At 41.2% G+C, this 22,024-nt stretch overlaps 1 protein-coding gene across 1 annotated transcript in view; it reads left to right on the top strand.

The window, feature by feature from the left end:
* tbkbp1 (TBK1 binding protein 1) overlaps positions 1-22,024 on the top strand; it is a 37,203-nt gene that overhangs the window by 10,130 nt on the left and 5,049 nt on the right. The window contains exons 3-7 of the mRNA XM_062442956.1: positions 7,957-8,061; positions 12,754-12,901; positions 14,485-14,687; positions 15,904-15,965; positions 21,558-21,673. Of these exons, the coding sequence (XP_062298940.1) occupies positions 7,957-8,061; positions 12,754-12,901; positions 14,485-14,687; positions 15,904-15,965; positions 21,558-21,673 (634 nt within the window). The remainder of the gene's footprint in view (positions 1-7,956; positions 8,062-12,753; positions 12,902-14,484; positions 14,688-15,903; positions 15,966-21,557; positions 21,674-22,024) is intronic.

Here is a 22,024-nt window from a genome sequence, read left to right on the forward strand (position 1 = left end):
CTAGCTGTTCCCATCACTCTTCATCATCACACTTTTACTTTTATCTACTGCTGGAGTCGTCGTAGTCTAAATATTCCCATATTGGGTTGTGACGTTATTGTAACTTCTTATTCTTCTTTCTATAAAATCATAAAATGCCCGTTAAGCATTTTCTTCGTGTTCGTTATGCAGCAGCCACTATGCTGCCACCTAGTGGTAATAACCTGTAAGTTCAAGAAGTCAAACTGAACAGAAAACAGTAAAAATGGAGGGAAAAAAGGAAAAGAAAGCTAAAACTAAGCTGATTTTATCTTCAATTCAGTTTAGTTTCAGTTAGTTTTGCATTGTTTATTGTAGTTTTTATTTAGTTTTCTCTCTTTTTTTATATTTCAGTTAACTAAATTATTCTTTTCACTGCTAGTTTTAGTTGTAGTCTTAGTCTAAGTTAACTATAATAACCCTGGTTCGGACTACTCATTCCCCTTTGTTTGTAACTCAAACTACAAAATTTCTACGACTGTGTGAGAACGAGAGAACGAGCGTGTGGGGAAATAGAAATGAGAAACGACTGACACAGGAAGGCAGCGGTAAAACTGGTAGCGGTAGTGGTTTAAAAAAAAAAAGAAAGAAAGACAGAGCTAGAGAGCAAAACAAGAGGAAGGAAATTGTTTATGGGAGCAGCAGAAATGATTAACGTGGGACACAATAGGTCACATGATCTCTCTCTCTCTCTCTCTCTCTCTCACTGAGCATGCTCTATTAAGACAGGACTCACCTTCATCACCCTCATCGTCACACCACCACACACACACACACACACACACACCTTACCTTCTGCCTCATATGAAACCGTGCCTGTGAGAGGAGTGACATCATTTTCTGTCAAAGAAAGGTATGAGAGGAATCAGAGAAAGGTCAAAATGCATGTGAAATTTAAATCGCTGTCAGTGCTGTTCCTCCACGTCTTATCTGATTCAGCCGAGGCTCGAATGACAAACAGGAACCCTAGAAGTCACGCCATAACATTTCTGAATAAGCACCATTTTAAAAAATGTACAATATGATAAGGCCTCTAAAGAGAGTCTGGCTTTTATTACAGTAGTTGATCTTCAAGCCACGTCTTTAAGAGTGTTATTACTTTTCTGTTTTGTGCTTACGTGTTGAATTATCTTAAATTAAAGCATAGAAAACACACAGAGAGAGAGAGGGAGAGAGGGAGAGAGAGAGAGAGTATTTTAGCATAGAGAACACAGAAAGAGAGAGAGAGAGAGAGAGAGAGTGAGAGAGGGAGAGAGGGAGAGAAAGAGGGAGAGAGAGGGAGTTTGGAGAGAGAGAGGGAGGGAGAGAGGGAGAGTAAGAGAGAGAGGGAGAGAGAGGGGGAGAGAGAGAGGGAGAGAAAGAGGGAGAGAGAGGGAGTGTGGAGAGAGAGAGAGAGAGGGAGAGAGGGAGAGTAAGAGAGAGAGGGAGAGAAAGGGAGAGTATTTTAGCATAGAAAATACAGAAAGAGAGACAGAGAGAGAGAGAGAGTGAGAGAGGGAGAGAGAGAGTGTGGTGAGAGAGGGAGAGTGAGAGGGAGAGAGAGAGGGAGAGAGAGGGAGAGAGAGAGGAGAGAGAGAGAGATAGAGAGAGAGAGCGAGAGAGAGAGAGAGGAATAAACAGAAGGCTGTGATGAACAGCGCTGCACTCTTCCCTCTCTCCTCTTTTTTAATGTGCTTTAATTCGTGCTGTCTGTTTAATTAAAGGCAACAGAAGGAAATAACAGCCTTGTAGTGTACACATACATCATTCATCATTACATCATTGCACAGCAGTGAAAGCTCGAGCATTTAACTGAAGGAATAATAAAGGGTGACTTTAACATTTTTTTTAAGATATTCACATACTGCCGTCACATAATTAGTCTCTATTACAAACTTCTGAAGCACAAATCATTCATAAAGACGTCATCACTCACAGATAAACATGATTTATCCTTAATGAAGCTTTCAGAGAGCAGAGAGTTTATTCTTTAGTTTATTTATGATAAAAACAACTATATAAAAGACACTTTATAGGGTCTAATGTTACATTAAACATGAGAACTATTTCAACAAATTATATTAAATGTGAATTCTGGATGAATATGGGTCAAATAAATTCCCCTTTTTGTATATTCTCAGTCACATTAGGGGAAGATGACCAATTTCAGGCCAAAAAAAAGTATTTTTATTGCTCTCAGATGTACAAATGGGTCAAATTTTACCCTGATTAATATGTAAAGGTTATGGAAATACATTAAAAGGATTATTTAGGGGTGTTAAAGCTTGAATCTTATGGTGCTTTTGTTATATTTGTAATATTTGTTATAGGAGCTTATAGATATTGGAACTTTAGGGTTTTCACAGGATCTGGTCTAAAGGGTTGATTAAGCCTAAATAATCAAAACCTAAACAGAGAGAGAGAAAGCACGGACGCTGGCATCGGCTAACGAGCAGCAGCAGCCGCAGAAGAAACGAGCATCCGACACACACACACGTCATGTTTCCTGCACTTCACAGTTCACACTCCTCGTCTCGCCTCTAAAAACACTTTTTCCTCCTGCGACGATCATGACGCACTAAAGCGATCGGAGCTGAAAGAGAATCCACTCGGGTTTTATACATGTTTACACACACAGGCCTGAGATCAAGATCAACAGCCACAGAACGAGACTCTGACTGATTGAATGTAATCTCAGCAGAGGCCCAAACGCTTTACTAATAACCAAACGGGCCTTTTTAGGACTTACGAGGAGCAAAATGAAGCAAAATCACTGTAATTATACTGAAATGATACTTGCAGGTGTTTGCTGGAGGCCACGAGTGAGAGTGAGAGGATAATGATTTAGTTAGTTTGGTTTTATTTGCTTGTTTGTTTCAGGGATGATGTTATTATCTGTAATGACTGGCAATAGAAGTGGACTCGAGAGCATGATTCAAATTAAAAAAACAGGTTTCAATCCAAAGAGTTTAATGATAATTATAGTTTGGTACACGAGCAGGCAGTCAGGTTAGGAACATAGACTGTATATAAAATGGACGTAACATCCGTGACGTCACCCATTGGTTTGTGGACTGCTGCTCGGAAGCCAATAGTATCGGATCTGAGCAGCGCCATCTTGAAAATTTCAGGTGCATGCTGGGTAAAATAAAAACAGGGATTCTACTTATATGGGCATCAGGAGGAGCATGAGGCGCCCTCCTGAACCTGTGAACCAATCAACCTGTCAATCACGACGTAGCCACGCCCTAATGCATACCCTGCTTTATCGTCACATATAAAATCAGGGAGGCAAAAATGTCCCAAATGAACATCATACTGCATTGAAGAAGGCTTTAAACTAGCGATTGAGACCATAAACACATTTTGGAAACGTTTACTGAGGTTAGAAATCAAGTGAGAAGTTGGTGAATTCTCCATTGACTTGTATAGAGACGGAAGTCCTTTTGACACCAAAACGGTCGCCCCCTGGTGGCCTTTTGATAGAATGCAGTTTTAAATTACTTCCGCGTTCGCCTCATTTCAGAGGACCCGAACTCCCCGCCTGGTTAGGAAAAGGTATAGGGTCAGAAACTAAACTGGGTCAAATACACAAGGAGTACACACTAGAGAAAAGGCTGGGACACTTACAGGAAACTGGAGAGATGAACTGGCAGAGATGAAGAGGAGCACACAGACTAAATACACAAGAGAAAGGAGGGATAATTAGACACAGGTGACAGTAATCAGGGAGGGGCAGGTAATCACACACAAGGCGGGAAACACGGGAGGACAGGAAGTGAAGATCTCTGAAATGAGAGACAAAGGTGATTTACAAAAATAAAACAGGAGATAATGAAGAAAGAGCAAAAACAAGACAAACTGTAGGATAAGTGTCCCAACTACATCATTATTAGTTTCTTCATATGAATCTGCTTGCTACATAAATTGCACTTTTTATTGCAAGCCATTCAGATTTATCAGTATTAAATGACTGAATCCCAGAAGAAAGTTAACTAAACAATAAAAAAACATTAGTAAATGGTATAAATGAATTATTGACACTCCAAATGAGAGATTAGACTTTCATTTTAACATAAATATTCTCTCGTAAACTGGGGTATTATATATTTAAAATGTCTGAAAGGTGGATTTTGTGGGCTTAATAGGGAGTTTTTATCTGTGGTTCCAAACCAGATACTAAAGAGAGACCCCAAACTAGTAAATGCTAACATGAAGATTAATAATAGTAGATAAGGGACGCCCCCCCCCTCGACCCGGTGGAGGTGGTGGGAGACAGGAGAATGATGGCTAAACTGTCTTCTCTAATGAACAATGACTCCCACCCCATGAAAGACACACTGACTGCACTGCAGAGCTCCTTCAGCGATAGACTCCTTCATCCAAAGTGTGTGAAGAGCGATATCACAGCTCCTTCCTCCCTGCAGCTGTCAGACTGTACAACCAGCACTGCTCCCAGTAAACCTCAACCCCCCCCCCCCCCCCCCCAAAAAAAAAAAAACCCTGGACAATCTGACAATGTCCAATTGCTGTGCAATATTAGTGTTTAATTTATACGACTAATTTCAATTCAACTGTGCAAAATATACAGTACCAGTCAAAAGTTTGGACACTTTCCCATTAACCTTCGTGTCGTCCTCCCGAGTCAAATTGACCCCGTCTGTTTTAACTGTTCCTTCTTTCCTTCTTTCTTTCCTTCCTTCCTTCCTTCCTTCCATCTGTCCTTCCTCCCTCCCTCCCTCCTTCTCTCTTTCTTTACTCCCCCTACCTTCCTTCCTTCCGTCCTGCCTTCCTGTTTTCTCTCCTTCCTCTCGTCCTTCTTTCCTTTCCTCCCTTCCTTCCTCCCTCCTTTCCTTCCTTCCTCCTTTCCTTCCTTCTTCCCTCCCTTCATTCCTTCTTCCCTTCCATCTTTCCTTCCTTCCTTCTTTCCTCCGTCCTTCCTTCATTCCTTCTTCCTCCCTTCCTTCCTTCTGCCTCCCTTCCATCTTTCCTTCCTTCCTTCTTTCCTCCGTCCTTCCTCCCTCCTTTCCTTCCTTCCTCCTTTCCTTCCTTCTTCCTCCTTTCCATCCTTTTTTTATTATATATTTCTACTATTATTGTTATTGTTTTTACATACTTATTTATATTACTAATTCTTTTTTTATTGTTGCTCTTATATCATATTTTACTGTCCACTTGCTGCTGTAATCATGCAAATTTCCCCATTATGGGACTAATAAAGGAATATATTATTTTATCTTATCTTATAAATTATAATGTCATCAAAACTGACACCGAAAAGTCACGTTTACAGCAAATATCTATCTGAACTTTGCATCATTAGTCAGCATCAGTTACAGGTCATATCAGACCGAATATATAAGCCTGTAGCAGTAAATCATTTGAATGTGTGTATTAAATTCAACTTTTCATTTCTCACAGGAAGAGTGCATCATTTCCTCTTTTCAAATTTACATAATCTCAATTTAAACAACCCCCAGGGATTAGTCAGAGTTATTTGCAGGAATAATGATTGTATCTGTATCTGCGGTAAATAAACACAACTTTGACTCATATATATATTGTCGAGTTGTGGTATTATTTTTCTGATTTGATCTTCAAATACAAATGATACAGTTTAGATAAACCTAATTTGACTAAAGTGACAGACTGTTTGCCCCTTCACATTTCACTCATGTGATTTTTCTGTTCCAACAGCTCAGCAGTTACATTTTTGTGCAATTATCCTTTAAGGAGTCAAGTCAAGGAAGGAAGGGAGGAAGAAGGAAGGAAAGAAGGAAGGAAGGAAGGAAAGAAGGAAGGAAGGAAAGGAGGAAGGAAGGGAGGAAGAAGGAAGGAAGGAAGGAAAGAAATAAGGAAGGGAGGAAAGGAAAGAAGGAAGGGAGGAAAGGAGTGAAGAAGGAAGGAAAGTAGGAAGGAATGGAGGAGAAGGAAGGAAGGGAGTAGGGAGGGAGGGAGGGAGGGAGGAAGGAAGGAAGGAAATAAGGAAGGGAGGAAAGGAAAGAAGGAAGGGAGGAAAGGAAAGAAGGAAGGGAGGAAGGAAGGAAGGACGAAGGAAAGAAGGAAGGAAGGAAGGTAGGAGGGATGGAGAAAGGAAAAGAGGAAGGGAGGAAGGTAGGGGGGAGGAAAGAAAGAGAGAAGGAGGGAGGGAGGACGGAAAGGAAGGAAGGAAGGAAGAAAGGGGGATGGAAGAAGGAAAGAAGGAAGGGAGGACAGAGGGAGGAAGGACAGATGGAAGGAAGGAAGGAAGGAAGGAAAGAAGGAACAGTCAAAACAGACGGGGTCAATTTGACCCGGGAGGACGATACGAAGGTTTAGCGATCTTCTCCTTCTCTTTCCCTTTTCTTTAATGTATTTAAAATGATGCAATCATCACAAAAGTCATGCCTCGAATTCACTGCAATGAAATCATCTGTTTCTGTTTCTGAAAAAGAACAAAAAAAACGACTAATTGGATTAAAAATGACTCTCTAACAAACTAGAACAAAACCCAGACAGCTTTGAACCTTAGAGGCCAATAAACCAATCCTACTGAATATAGACTGGAGTGGAAATTTAAAAGGTGATAATGAGAAAAATCTTTATAATTTTCGATGTGGGTTTTTCTTTTAAATCTACTTGTGTGTGCATCGGTTTACACAACAAACGCAGCGCAGGAGTAATCACGCTCTCCACAGTCACGATGCTGCTGACAAGTCGTCTCCACCTTTAGAGCCAGTGTTCTCCAGCATATGTTACCATAGACACGCTGCGGCTGAATAGACCTCGCTGTGCATAGTACAGTACATCGCTCTTATTCCTCTATGCTGTTGTTGTCCACAGTGAGCATACTCTTCTGTATTTTCTGCATCCACGTTCTCTTTTTGGGAAACATTGCTTTATTTCTCAGTCATGCACTCAACTTCCTGCATGTCACGTTCCTCAGATCTGTCAAACACTGTATGATTATGGCATCCAGTGACATTCACCCTCTCATTATTGCCACTCTGTGAGGAGGAGAATAGCTCAGCAAGACTTCAAGAAATTATTTTTTTTAATTTTGTGTTGAACATTATGATTTTATCCCTTTGTGCCCTCCTGTTGTCCTCGAGTCAAGGAAAGAAGGGAGTAAGAATGAATGAAGGAAGGAAAGAAGGAGGGAGGGAGGAAGGAAAGAAGGAAGGGAGGAAGGAAGGAAGGAAGGAAGGAAGGAGGGAAGGAAAGAAGGAAGGAAGGAGGGAAGGAAAGAAGGAGGGAGGGAGGAAGGGAGGATAGAAGGAAGGGAGGAAAGAGAGAGAGAGGAAGGAAAGAAAGAAAGAAGGAGGGAGGGAGGAAAGGAAGGAAGGAAGGAAAGAGGGAAGGAAAGAAGGAGGGAGGGAGGAAGGAAAGAAGGAAGGGAGGAAAGAGAGAGGAAGGAAAGAAAGAGAGAAGGAGAGAGGGAGGAAAGGAAGGAAGGGAGGAAAGAGGGAAGGAAAGAAGGAGGGAGGTAGGAAGGAAGGACAGAAGGAAGGAAGAAAGGGGGATGGAGGAAGGATAGAAGGAAGGGAGTGGCATCCAGTGACATTCACCCTCTCATTATTGCCACTCTGTGAGGAGGAGAATAGCTCAGCAAGACATCAAGAAATTCTTTTTTTTAATTTTGTGTTGAACATTATGATTTTATCCCTTTGTGGAGATGAGGGAGGCGTTTCTATGTACGTGCTGAGATGTCAGATTTTAAGTGTCCTAAATTTGCTTGGTTACACAACACTTTCTGAAGAGACACATTTGATGACTCTCACAATGGAAGTTTTTCGTGTGTGTGTGTGTTTTTCTCTCCCTCCCGTCCGCCTCTCTCTCTTTGTGAGGAAGTTTGAAAACTGACAAAAAATAAATAAAAAATTGAGAGAAATGTATGTCAAGCCTTTTTTTTTTCCTCCGCCCCTTTCTTCTCTGTCTCAGCTTCTCTCTTTTTCTCTGTGTACCCCCTTTCGCTTTTAGCTCCAGAAGAGGAAGGAGAGAGAGGAGCAGCTGGAGGATGTGATCCAGGCCTACGAGAAGATTCACATGGAGAAGAGCAACCTCCAGAGGGATCTCGACAAGATGGTTAGAGATGTTATTCAGTCAGTCGATGCACTGTGTGTTCGCTATTTTACAGCTTTACACGTGAGCCATAAGGCCAGTTTCAAACGGTTGAATATGAAACCAAATACACTATATGGCCAAAGATACAGTATATGAATCTATATTTTCTGTGTGTGTCATGAGTGAATCTGTGTCCACATACTTTTGGCCATGTAGCATCTTTTCAAACACTCATCAACTCTAATATTTCTACATGACTCTCTATTCAACGTGTTTATAACCTGCTTTCATGTTAACCTTCCTGTCGTCCTCCCGGGTCAAATGGACCCCGTCTGTTTTGACTGTTCCTTCTTTCCTCCCTTCCTTCCTCTTTCTTTAATTTTTCCTTCGTTCTTCCCCTCCTTCCCTCTTTCTTTGCTCCCTCCTCCTTCCATACTTCTTTCCTGCCTTCCTTCTTTCCTTTTTCCTTTCCTTCCTCCCTCCCTCCCTCCTTACTCCTTTCGTTCCTTCCTTTCTTCCTTCCTTCCTTCCTTCTTTCCTTCCTTCCTCCCTCCCTCCCTCCCTCCTTACTCCTTTCCTTCCTTCCTTCCTTCCTTCCTCCCTCCCTTCCTCCCTCCCTCCCTCCCTCCTTACTCCTTTCCTTCCTTCCTTCCTTCCTTCCTTCCTTCCTTCCTCTCCTTCATCCCTCCCTCCCTCCTTACTCCTTTCCTTCCTTCCTTCCTTCCTTCCTTCCTTCCTCCTTTACTTCCTCCCTTCCTTCTCTTCTTCCTCCTTTCCTTCCTCTTTTCCTCCTTCCTTCCTTCTTCCTCCCTTCCTTCCTTCCTTGACTCGAGGACAACAGGAGGGTTAAATACAGTATGCTTCTCACACACCACACTACACGCTGGGGGGGCCGGTGTGATGGGGGGAGAATGTTAATTGCATCTGTTGCCTGTTTTTCTGACATTGTATTTGTCCTCTGAATGAGTAATACTTCTAATGAGCCTCCGCTCCCCAAGGAGGTCAAATGTCAGGGTCAGAAACCAGACAGACGGTGAGGATGCAGGACCAAAAAAAAAAAGGAAAACGTCGTGTCACAAACAGGCTGGACTGCAGTTTTTACTATTTAACCCTCCTGTTGTCCTCGAGTCAAGGAAGGAAGGGAGGAAGAATGAATGAAGGAAGGAAATAAGGAGGGAGGGAGGGAGGAAGGAAAGGAAGGAAGGAGGGAAGGAGGGAGGGAGGAAGGAAGAATAGAAGGGAGGAAGAAAGGGGGATGGAGGAAGGAAAGAAAGAGAGAGGGAGGGAGGAAAGGAAGGAAGGAAGGAAAGAGGGAAGGAGGGAGGAAGGAAAGAAGGAAGGGAGGAAAGAGAGGAAGGAAAGAAAGAGAGAAGGAGGGAGGGAGGAAAGGAAGAAAGGAAGGAAAGAGAGAAGGAGGAAGGAAGGAAGGAAGGAAGGAAAGAGAGAAGGAGGAAGGAAGGAAGGAACTGTCAAAACAGACGGGGTCAATTTGACCCGGGAAGACGACACAAAGGTTAAAGGATAAGTCTGGCAATTTACGTATTGTCAACAAATCTGTGCAGCAAACCAAGAATGAAACAATGTTTTGCAGTATTGGATTACTTTGCAATATGTTCTTTAATTACATTTATCAGTGACAAGTGATCGAAAATTCAGTAATTGCATTTCAGTTACTAATCCCAGAAACACTCTATCACTTTTAAACTAGGGATTTGGCGTGCTCGCTGTGTAACAGTGCTGTTTTTTAATGTAAAACACTGGTAGGTAGGCTTCATACCAAGAAACCTACAGTACTCTCTCTTGCTACTCATATGTTTACTTTAAAAACATCATGTATCAATTAATTGCTCCACTTTAACAACACTTTAATGACACAGTGGCTTTCTGCTAGCAGGTCTGATACACAGGAAGAGAAACGTGTGTATGTGATTGTGTGTGTGTGTGTGTGTGTGTGTGTGTGTGTGTGTGTGTGTGTGTGTGTGTGTGTGTGTGTGTGTGTGTGTGTGTGTGTGTGTGTGTGTGTGTGTGTGTGTGTGAGAAAGAGAAAGAGGAGAGCTATTTGCACAAGTCACATTACCATTGTCACAAGCCTAAATTAAATTAACAAAGCAATATTCCCTCTTCATCAGCCCTCAGGGCCGTAAGCCAGCGGCAATCCAACCTGTGACAACAACCTTAATAGATAAGCATGAACACACAGATACTCATCACCATCTATGTCAAATGGATCCAGCAAAACAATACGACCCAAGCAACACAAAGCACCACAATGGCAGGGTGATAAAATATGCTTTCACTTACGACTCATTAGAAGAAAAAAGGTGGCACAGTGTTTTTTTTTTCCCTGTGGGCAAACGTTGATCATGCAGCTGCTGAATCAGCCGGCTTTCCACATAGACAGTAGGGCAGATAAGTTGAGTCACAGCATGTTACTGTAAGGTGAAAAAGTTACTGTCTCACTCAGATGACATCATAGGAGTTGCTATGATTATGATTGAACCCTGCAGTGCTTTTTCACACTTTTGACACAGTTTGGGGCGGAGATGTTTACCCCTCAAAGTAAGCATCATTTTCCAGATGACTCCTGCTGTGCTCATGTTTTTGTCAATCCTCTCAGAAAGATGTCTCAAATCTTTATAACTCGTCCTTTAGATAGATAGATATACTTTGATCCCAAGCTGGGAAATGACAGTGTAGCAGCAGCATTACACAGACACATAGTGACGATACAGTGACGATAACAACATATAGTATAAGGATATAAAGAATACGAATATAAAAAAACAAACTATACATAATAAAATAGCAAAATAGTAAATAAAATGTAATGTAATGTAAAATAAAATAAAATTGTATGCTGTTAGCCATTTTTTCTACAAAAACCATCCCATGTTAATCCCGTGGATAATTTCTATTAAATTAGCAGTTTGAGTGATGACATCATCCTGTTGCTGGTCGACTCCAAGGCGCTTTAATTAAAAAATAAAGGGATTCAGACCTGTGTCCCAGCATGAAATCCACTTTGTTTCATTTCTTCAGTTAGTCAGTGATAGCTAAGAAAGTCTCTTCTAACCGACTGCTTCAATTTTTTCTTTTTACATCAAAGTCCCTTAACTTTTTATAGCAGTGAATACTAAATCACTGGAGTTCCTCTTTAAAGACAAGTCCATATTTGACTGTGTTTGTTTCTCCTCACAATGCATCACATAATGCTTTGGATAACTTTGATTGTGCACTTAAGACTAGGCTGCTCATTGCAGAGTAATTTCATTCTGAGAAAAACTTGTTTCATTACTTCTTATCCTGACTGAACAGCCCTTCGTAGATAAGAGTCCTTTCAGAGTCATGGAGTGAATTCTCTCCTCTGACAAAAATACACACTAGATTGAGGTTTTTTTATAGTGTTACACAGGAAAAATACAGAGATTATTGCCAAAAATGGTTAAAGATTTCAATTTGCTATTTTTTTTGGATTGTTTTTGTTCATTATTCTGCAAATTTCTATTATTTTGATACTACTTACATACTAAAACTAGCTCTTACTGTAACTTCATCCTGTAACAAAAATCTTTGGCAGATATCTTTGCATTTTTCCAACACTTAGAATCACATTTTTGGACAAGTTTCTGTAACTACTTACAAATCAAAGCCAATCCAGACCACGTAGAGGCTTCCAACTGAACAGATTGGCTGGCTGGTCTTTCCCAGATCCCCTCTGTGATAATAAACCATCTCATATGAGAGTGAAGTCCATTGAGCAGCTTATGCCGAGCAGCCTCAGCAGTTTTAATGCGGTCGGAGTGATTAAGTGACGAGGTGCGCCAAAGATGTAAGAACTGCCACCTGCCAAGGACTGACACAGTATCAATGTCACCTGAAGTTGTGGCTGCCATCATTAATACGGCTCCATCTGCCTACTGTGCCTCATTGACCTTTACCCTTCCGGCATTGCACTCACTCATTAATCAGCTAAATGTTTTTATAGAATGTAAATATAATTGTGTGTGTGTGTGTGTGTGTGTGTGTGTGTGTGTGTGTGTGTGTGTGTGTGTGTGTGTGTGTGTGTGTGTGTGTGTGTGTGTGTGTGTGTGTGTGTGTGTGTGTGTGTGTGTGTGTGTGTCTCTTTCTGCTCTCTTTTATGGATTCATATCCAACGACTTAAAGACTTTTTTTAAAGCAATATAAAACTAAAAACACTTCTCCACCCTTCTCTCCCTTCATCAACCTGCTGAAATCAATACAAAATGCAAGAACACCAATATTGATCTGTCTTAATCAATAAGCATCAGCGCAGTAGACGAACAACAACAGTAAAATGAATCATCTCTGTCTTTCTTAAACCAGCGTGCAAACAACAATGTGTTTGCGTGAGCGTTACCGAGAAAAATGTTTAGTTAAAAAACATTCCTATCTGATGTCAGGATGGGTTTATATCTCTCACCATCTACTCTGTAATGTCCCCAACTGTTGTTTTTAGTAGATGAAGATCAAGTAGATGAAGCCTGTGTTTAGATTTGTGTACGGAAAAAGGTATGCAAGGATGTGAATATAGATTATATGTTTGATATTTAGCATCCTTTGCTTTGATTGCGTAAGACTTCAAATAAAACACTGAAAATGTGTGTGTGTGTGTGTGTGTGTGTGTGTGTGTGTGTGTGTGTGTGTGTGTGTGTGTGTGTGTGTGTGTGTGTGTGTGTGTGTGTGTGATTTCAGACCAGTCTGGTGGAGAAGCACGTGGAGCGTATCCTGGGCCTGGAGTCCGCTCTGAGGCAGAGGGACAGCTCTCTGCAGAAAATCAACATGCAGCTGCACAGCAAAGACATGCAGTACCTGCAACTCCACGCCGGCCCAGACACCCACAGTGAGTGACTGTCAGATCTCACAACAACTTCCTTTAGCTGGCACCTGAAACTCTTATATAATCTCACTTTAAAAGGATAAAACTGGCAATTTTCTTTATTTTTCTTATCGTCAATAAGAATGTGCACGCAAAATACCTGTAAGTAGATTCATTTATTCTTGGTTTGGCTCTGCACATGATAAAAATATAGAAAAATCACCAGCCTAAATACTGTATTTTAAGTAATTTGTCAATTGTATAATAACGATAATTACTGTATAACGAGCCAGTCCAACATTTGGTATAAAAAAAACTGATCTGCATTAGCCACAGATGCATTGCTAAAAAAGCCGGGACCCCAGTTATCTCTGTTAATCACTACTCATCCTCAGTCTTTAATCAAATCCAAAAATCTGGACCTGGAAAGCATTTTAACGGAGGTCAGGTTCCTGTTGGAAAGACTCAGCGTGGACATTTTGTTCCAACTCTTCAGTCACATTTGCAGAAAAAGAAAAACCTGCTATCTACAGTATGCGGGTCCTTGTGATTGAAATTCAATCGAAAAAACAGTTTCGAGTGGAGCGGCTGAGATTGTAAATTTGAGAATTTCTCTGTATTATTCAGCCTGTTGCTTCCATCTGTCCTGCTGAGTGATCTGTATTGTGAGTAGTCTGTATTACCAAATGTTATAAAAACCTGTGGTATAATTTAACTTGTCAAAATGCAAATTACCTCCTGCATCACAAATGAAATGTTTCAAAGCTTAAAACAAGGCTCGTCACTCCACTTATTTCACAACATTTATAAGTGAATAAATTCCCAACTGTGAAGCCAAATCAGCAGATTCCCTCATTTTGACTCTTTAAGCCTTAATTTAAGATAAAATACGAAGCTCACGAGTTCAACTTTAGCTGTAGTTGCTCAACTCTGCCCTCTTAAACGATGTGGGTGGCTGATGGAAAAAAAGAAAGAAAAAAAAGAGGCAGAAATGTGTCACTGCCACCTCAACGGATGCCTCTACTTAGACCACACTTTGATGAAGAGGATGTATAATTTTGCATAAAAACCATCTCATTTAAAAAACTCATGCATAAGCTTTTTTTTTTTTTTTTTTGGCTCCTTAATTTGTGTGCAGAGTCGAGAGTTTCCAAGTTAGAGATGTAAAAAAGTGTTGATTAATGACTGTTTAGGTATGAACGAGGGTGAGTGTGATGTGAGGGAAAAAAGCCTTGCAGTGCAGATTGTGTACAGTACAGTATGTGTGCACCTGTGACTGCATACGAGGAGGCAGCGTACAGGATCCTGCAATATGAGATGAGAGTTATGTGCTGTTACTGTGTCTTCTGGCTCAAGGACTGAGTCTGTGTGAGCGGAGCTGAATCACTAACATGCCCACGCTCATCACATCACCCAGGTGCACACTGAAAGACATCTGCCCTTGGAAGAAGTCAGCTCTTTTCTGCTCTTTCATACTCATCTATTGTACAACAGCAGCCGTGGATGGAAGAAGGCTGCAACAGTCAAGGGAAAAAGCAATGAAAATGTTTCATCTCTACATTTTCTCTCTCTTTCCCTCTTTCTCTCTCATTGTCTTCCCCCTACAGGGCTGGACTGTCCAGGCCTGACCCTTCAGAGCTCCCGCAGCCTGGACGCCCTGTCGGATTTAAAGCTGCAGCAGTTGGAGGCGGAGCTAGAAGGGGCGCGGCACGAGGCCCAGGGGGCGTGTCAGCGGGAAGAGGAGCTGAAGGCCGAGTGCGAGAGACTGAAGGAGGAGATGAGACAGCTGCAGAACAGCCAGAGGGAGAGGGTCAGTGTTAGTTTGTTTTAGTCTGCTTGAGCTGTCAGATGGGAGGAGTTGGCCGCATTGGGACTATTTAAAATATGTCAAGGACGATGTCAAGAGAAACAGCTCACCCCAATACTTCCTCATGATGCACTCCCTAAATTGTGTGATTGATTTGGGTAGTAAGTATTCAATGTCAAACCCAGTGGCCTGAAAGTTGATATCGGACAAATCTGCAAAAAACTCCAGATGACTTTCAACTTAACAGTGGCTCAAATATGGTCAAGTTCACATTAACGTCTCATAAGATGGATGGCAGAGAGAGGGAAGTTGGTCATGTGAAGGCTGCAAATATTATGCACATTGACACTGATTCACTATATCTTTTAAATTTGGGTTTGAATGACCTTAAATAAAACTTGGGACAACATGTTTGTTTGGTTTCCAGCCAAATCGAATATATATCACATAGTTTTCAAGTCATGATTGCGACTTGGATGTCGGCTTGAATGCTACAAGTCAAAGTCTTCTTATGAGCAGTAGGCATATAAAACACTTAAGATTAGAGAAACATCATGATACCATTTTGCCCATCCAACCCCTCCCCAATAGGTCATCCCTTAACACACCATATCCAGATGATAGACAGTGTTATTCAGACAGCTTTACAGCCTCAGGTGCAACATATATTTCTGGCATGGGTGTCTCGAGTGGGAAACAAATCCCTGACCTTGCCAGTTTAGTGTCAAGCTTTAGGCAATGAGCTTCACAGGGACAAAAAAAAAAAAAAAAACTCCCAACACAGCAGTGTCAGAGTGAGACTCTACCCAGGAAGTTACACTGGACTGCGTCTAATCTGCGGCTACAGTATTTTCCATTAGTGCTGCTCTGAATAGTCCACTTAAGTTCTTCTCAGAGCTGATTGGCTGCCTGTCAGTGCCACATCACAGCATCGTATTCATCACTTAAAAACTTTCCAAAATAGAGCAACTCCTCTATTTGTTGCTGACCACACTTACACACATAAAGCCATAACAGCTCCACAGGTGTACACACATAAACAGACAGGCCTTGAATAATAATAATCAATTGCAGACCTGTTTTTATCCATAACAGATTTTTATTTTCTCCATGATGTTTCCTTCTAACATGTTGCCTCGATAGTCTCTCGCTGTCAGATTTTGTCCAATATTCTTACAGCACCTGCATACTAATCTAATTTCACGCTCTACTTCGGCAGGAAATGACTTCTCCGTGCAAGCAGTGTGATGTGGAGTGGATAAAGAAGGTGGGAGATGAGCAGTAAGTGACCACGGCAGAGGAGGAGGAGGAGGGGGGGAGAGGAATAAAACAATGAGACATGCAGGAATAAACACATGGAAGGGGTAAATATGGAAGAAGGTGTGTAGAGATGCTGGTTGAGGAGCATCAATGAGGCAACAGCGGAGAACAGAAAGACCGAAGGGGATGAGAGCTAAAGGAGAAAAGCTTCTCCAGCTGCCCCTGCTGATCTGTATCTTTACTTTCCTGCTGTGATGTGCTCAGGCCGACCTCCAGGGGCCTCATTAGAAACTAGACAAGCTCTTCCCAACGCAGGCTAACTGGGTTCAAACACAGCGTTAATAAATGAGTATTTTTGTTTGGGCAGTGGCACAAAAGCAGTTTGTACTATATACTCTACTCTATGTGCACGGAGCTGCAACACCACACTTTCTGTTGTGTGAGGAGGTTTGGTAAGAGATTGAGATAAACAGTAGGGGGCAGTGTGAGCACAGAGTAAGACTCCTTCCTGTCTATTTCCTCATGTGTGTACTTATTTGCCATCTTTATGAGCCATGATGTCCAGGGCACTTCTATCTATACGGGATTTCACTCATTCCTTCATACCAGTACCTCATAGAATAAGAGCAACAGTGAGTATTCAAGCTGTTGTCTTTGTCTTCTCATGTCTTAATCATCTACAGTCAGTGAGAGAAATGGCTTCTACTTTGTATTGAGAAGAATGAAAGTAGCTTACTTTCACAACCTTGTCAAATTGCCCCAAGTATTGCATGACTGTTTACAAGGTGTCACAGGTATCAAGAAAACGGAGTAGAAACCACAGCAGGTTTGGGCAGCTCAGACTCCCACACATTGAAACCCCAGAAGTGTTTCGATGGGGAGTGCATGCAGCAGAGAGAGGCAGAGTTTGAGTGAATGTGTGTGGTGGAAGCCTACTCCTTTTTTCCAGACCTTGGTCACCTTTTGGTTTTACTCAACAATATCTCTCCCACTGAAACCCCACAATGCCTACACTTTATTTCCTGGTGCTTTTTCTTGTAATTGGGTTCATTTAGTGTAAACTGCACAGATTGAGTATTTATACGTGTGTTGTGGATTATATTCATAAACTACCTTTGCCCTAATAACCTTTAGCACTTTTGCTGGGGTTTCTCAATAAATGAGTCTTACTTTGATGTTTTTAAAGCTTCTCTATGATGTATATATTACTATCTCTATAAAGATATGGCTGGAAATGTTCTATATCTTTCACAAATCTAATTCTCTAGGTATTGTGTGTTCATCCAAAGCCTGATATATCTTATTTCTCTGTCATATAGACATCCGTTGTCGTCAAAAAAGCTGGCTTGACTCTTGACTTTGTACTATACTGTACATTATAAACAACTTAAGTATAAAATCATCTGTTTCTAAGTAAACTAACATGACGATGATGAAGGATCATGTCACCCAGTGCAGCGATGTGACTCAATGACAGGTTTTTAATCATTTTTGGACAATAATGAAAGTCTACAGTACAAAGGAATAAGATATATATATATATATATATATGGATACACACACAATACTTGCAAGTAGATCAATACATTGTTGGTTTGGCTTTGCAATAACAAAAATACAGAAAATCGTCCTTTAAAATAGTTGAAACCAGTACGTGAATGTTAACATTTACCATTTTAATTTCTAATAACACGACTAATTTCATTCTGTTTCAAATTAGTCAGAAAACACTCGTATTTCTGTTCAGTTTTCCCTTTATTACTACTTCTCTACTTGTTTTTTAAGTTTGTGGCAAATACTACAACCACTCATATTTTTCGTGACGACATTTGCTCACCTTTCGTCTGCCTATAACTCATAACTAATCATAATCTGCCTGAATGAGCTTCCCTCATCAACCACAAGCCACACTACTGTTGACGCTGGCAGCCACCTGGCAGAGCACCCCCATGCCCCCCCCCCACCCCCCCCCCCCCTCTCTATACATCAGTATACAAACCGACTGACTAACTCCTCCTCGGCTTTCAGAAAGCAAGACCTGTTTCCAATAAATCACGACATGATGATTTTTAGTCGAAGTGGAATTCCCTTTTTCTTGTTGGAAATTCAAGATATTTACCACTGAAAAAAATGAGATGCTTGTAAAATTCAAACAATCGAACCACAAAGAGCATCATTTTGGAAATCCACTTTTTTTTTCGTATATTTAACTTGATGATTTGCACCCAAAAACATCCCTTAACATTGTAAGAGACACTTTCATTTCCTACGAGTACAAAGTACAAGTGCAAAAAAGCTCATGAGTGAATCTTTGGTGCAGTGTGGCTTTTCTTGAGTACTGTTTGACACCTTTTTTTGGTGTTTAGCTGAAAGTGCCTCATACAGATTGCAGAAGTAGAGTGTGACAGAATACGGACTGCAGAGTGTGAAAAAAGCCCCCATCGTGATCTCATGGCCGTTTAACACCTGCCCCCCCAATCATGAGGCCAGAGGCAGTAGCAGTGGGGGACTAAATGTTAGTTTCTGCATTTCTTATAAGTGACATACATTTATTGCTTTTTCCAGAAACTACAACCACGCATCAACCGCACAGCTAAACCAAATATTTATCACCGCCACGTCATGCTGACCGCCATGTATTTAAGTGCCCCCCCATCTCCCCCGCCCCCCCGCCCGCCTCCCCAAGGCCATGTCCCGAGTATGACTGAATGAACTCCAGCAGATTTGAAAAAGAACATTGATTATCTCTCTGAGTGTTAGCCAACAAAAGAGAAGCTCAGATCTCACACAGGCAGCTTCGGTGACTGGCCCCTTCTTTGAAACGTCTGATCGGGTCAAAGGTCAGATTTCAGCCCACGTTCACTTCACTCTACTTCACCCACACACACACACACACACACACACATACACACACATACACACTCACGCTGTTGAGCCTGATCGATTCACTGGCACAAGTCTTTCATCGATGCTGCATCAACAACATCATCACACCCCTCCTACGCACTTGCACTGTACGTTCTACAGTATCTGCGCACACTTACCAGCAAAGCATAAAGGAAGCAAACTAAAATTAAAAAAAAGTGCAAAAGAATAGATGCAAACCGTGTGCGTAACTATTTTTAGATGCACAGAGATGCAAACAAATTTTTAGGGCCCCTTATTTCACAGAATTACTGAAACCAAGCAACGATTGAGAAGTCTTGTTCGGTGCATGTGAGATCGTGCAGGTGTTCACACGTTGACTTTTTTACTACACGGTGAAGCTACCATGACTGAGAGGTGTTGCTTTGTGACCGGGTTCTTTCACACATATTATCAGAGCAAAGCTGCAATATTCAAAAGTGAGACAGGTGAAGTGTGAAAAAGGAAGAGAAGGGGCATGAATCTAAGCACATTTAGAAAAGAAAGAACACTTTGTAAAGCTGAGCTGTGGCTGAGAAGCACTTGAGGATAGTGAGTGAAGGAAAAGGACAAATTATACATATTTTAGACCTTTTTTTTTTCTTTTGGGTGCTCTTGTGATGTCAATATTATACTCTATGCTCCACCCACCATGCCAGTAAGTAATTTGAATGATTGTAAGTTTCCTACCGATGCATCGAATGTGTTTTAATGTTTGCAGGAGGTTTCTATCCAAAGCTATGTATAGCCCAGTGCAGGGAGAGAAGGCTTTTTTAGCTCGGACTGACTCCACAGAGACGTTGTGTAGATGTTGTTTGTTGTAGGGTGGGGGATGAAAGGGGGTTCCATACCCCACTCTGTCTGAGTCATAGCAGGTTGGTGGAAAACTAGGTGGGCCTGGCAGAAAAAGCCAACTAACCACTGGAAGTTATGACTTATTGTGAGCTTCCCTGAAACAACGTCTCAGAATTTGTTTTTTATTTAATTTGAAGTGTTGGTGTTTAAGAAGTTATGAAAAAAAATGTCCAATTACTGCTAATAACACACACACACACATACACACACACACACACACACACACACACACACACACACTGGAATGACAAACATACCTCACAGTGTATGTTTTTTGCAGATATCTGAAAATGTAAAATAGTGCAGAGGTAAAAAAAAAACAAAAAAAAAAAACTGTTATTTGTACAAAAAAAGAAAAAGATAGATAGATATAGAAGTTCCTCTGATATGTACCCAAGTATCAGGCTTACAAACACTAGTGGGAGGACTCAATTAGGTTAGAGCGCTACTTTGCCGGAGAAGATATTTTTAATTTGACAGCGTGTTTTATTTTCTACGTAGGCCGAATACATGTGTTGTTTTTTTTCTTCTTCTTTTCGCTCGTGATGCAGTGGAAGTTCATATGTATTCCTATTTCTCTCGCAGTAGAAATCCCCATTATTTTTCATAAGCACTGTTTTTTAATTTTATTATCCACCACAATCTCCATGGAGTTATGAACTGAGTCAAATTCTCATCAACAAAGAGGTTAAATTGGTTATCCGAGGTGCTTCATCAGATATGCGACTGAGAACTCACTGCGGTGATGTGCATCTTTCCGTTCATCATCGGTGACAGATGCTCGCAGATCTCTGTTCTAACGCTAAAGAGCTTTTTTATTTTGTCTTTGAACTTTCAAACATGAGGTCAGATTTGCGTGTAGGTGATCATTTAAAAAAAAAAAGGTGCCACTTTGCTTCACATGTGCTACGACATTTATGAAACTAATCAAAAGGTTTTTTTTTTATAAAGCTGCTCTTGATACAAGAAATTACTCAAAGTAGCAGGATAAACTGATTATCTTTACTGATTTTAAGTGTGTTTGCCTCACCTAAACCCTGTAATCTACCACTAATCTTTGCTGGAATGAGTCTGTTTCAGGTCAAAACTGGGGAGTTTATAAAAATTGGTGAGATAAGCTGATCGATATCAGATTTGGGGGCACAGGCAGTGACTAACTACTGAAGTTTCTACTCTCTATCTGAACGTGATCCTCCACCATAATGCAGCCTTGCCTCTGTCTCTCTGCTTTTAAACACATACCGCACATTTCATGCCGTCTTTATGGAATAAATGCTTCGAGATGAGCAACGTGCCGACTGATTATTACTCATATCGAGGCTACTCGGGTAATGCTTGCCTCGCAGTAATTTATATTTGCAAGATTCAAATCGGTTTCAATCCGTGAGCTAATGAGTTGAGACAAAGTCAGCTTGTTGCCATGGTTAAAAGACACAGAAGCCTGTAAGCCAACCGTCCTTGTTTACGGTGCTTGAAATAGAGTTGCTCTGTCAGTGCGGCCCCTGAGAGAGTCATGACACATCTTGCATGCAATGGTGTGATTTTATGCACTTCAATCACGCGCTGTGACTTTCGCTCTAAAAATATGAGCTTCTAAGCCTCTCAATTAGCCAGCCTGATACGTGAGGCTGTGTCAGTAGAGTCAAGAGTCATTCACTTTAAAGAGGGGAAGATCAGCTGTAGTTCCCCACATCTTACATATTTGTCTACAGTGTACGTTTTACTGATTAAACAGATTGAAGTGTTTGCGCAATATGCTTTTAAATGCATTAAACATTTCACTAACATTATAATATTCTGTAATGACGATGATTATGGTAATTACATAATTGCCTCTCCTCTTCATTCCTCCAGGGTGAATTTGGCTCTGGCTTACACAGAGTTAACTGAGGAGCTGGGTCGCCTCCAAGCGCTGAGCTCCAAGCAGACGGAGATCCTGAGGAAAGCCTCGCAGGAGCAGGCTAGTCCAGGTTAGCATCCAGCCATGTGAAACACTGTGGAAAAAAACCTGGGTCACTATGCTCTCAGTGCTGCAGTGGTAAAGGGGAAGTATTCAGCTCTTGTAAAGGAGTAAAAGTAGTGTGTAAAAATGTCTGGGGTTCAAAATGCATACCTCAGTACAAGTAAGTAAGGAACATTAAAAAAAAAAAAGTATGTGAAATATGAAAAGTAAAAGTAAATGACACCTGTAAGTGTACAGTCATATCATTGGATCAGTATTAGGTTGCTGACGTACAGTTTTGCTTTTGAAGTTAGTCGCGTTAGCGCACTTTTAACCTGTGAGTATGTGTCATTATAACATTGCATCCTATTTTAAAAGC

This window comes from Scomber scombrus, chromosome 21, assembly GCF_963691925.1.
Source record: "Scomber scombrus chromosome 21, fScoSco1.1, whole genome shotgun sequence".
In the NCBI taxonomy this organism is placed as follows: domain Eukaryota; kingdom Metazoa; phylum Chordata; class Actinopteri; order Scombriformes; family Scombridae; genus Scomber; species Scomber scombrus.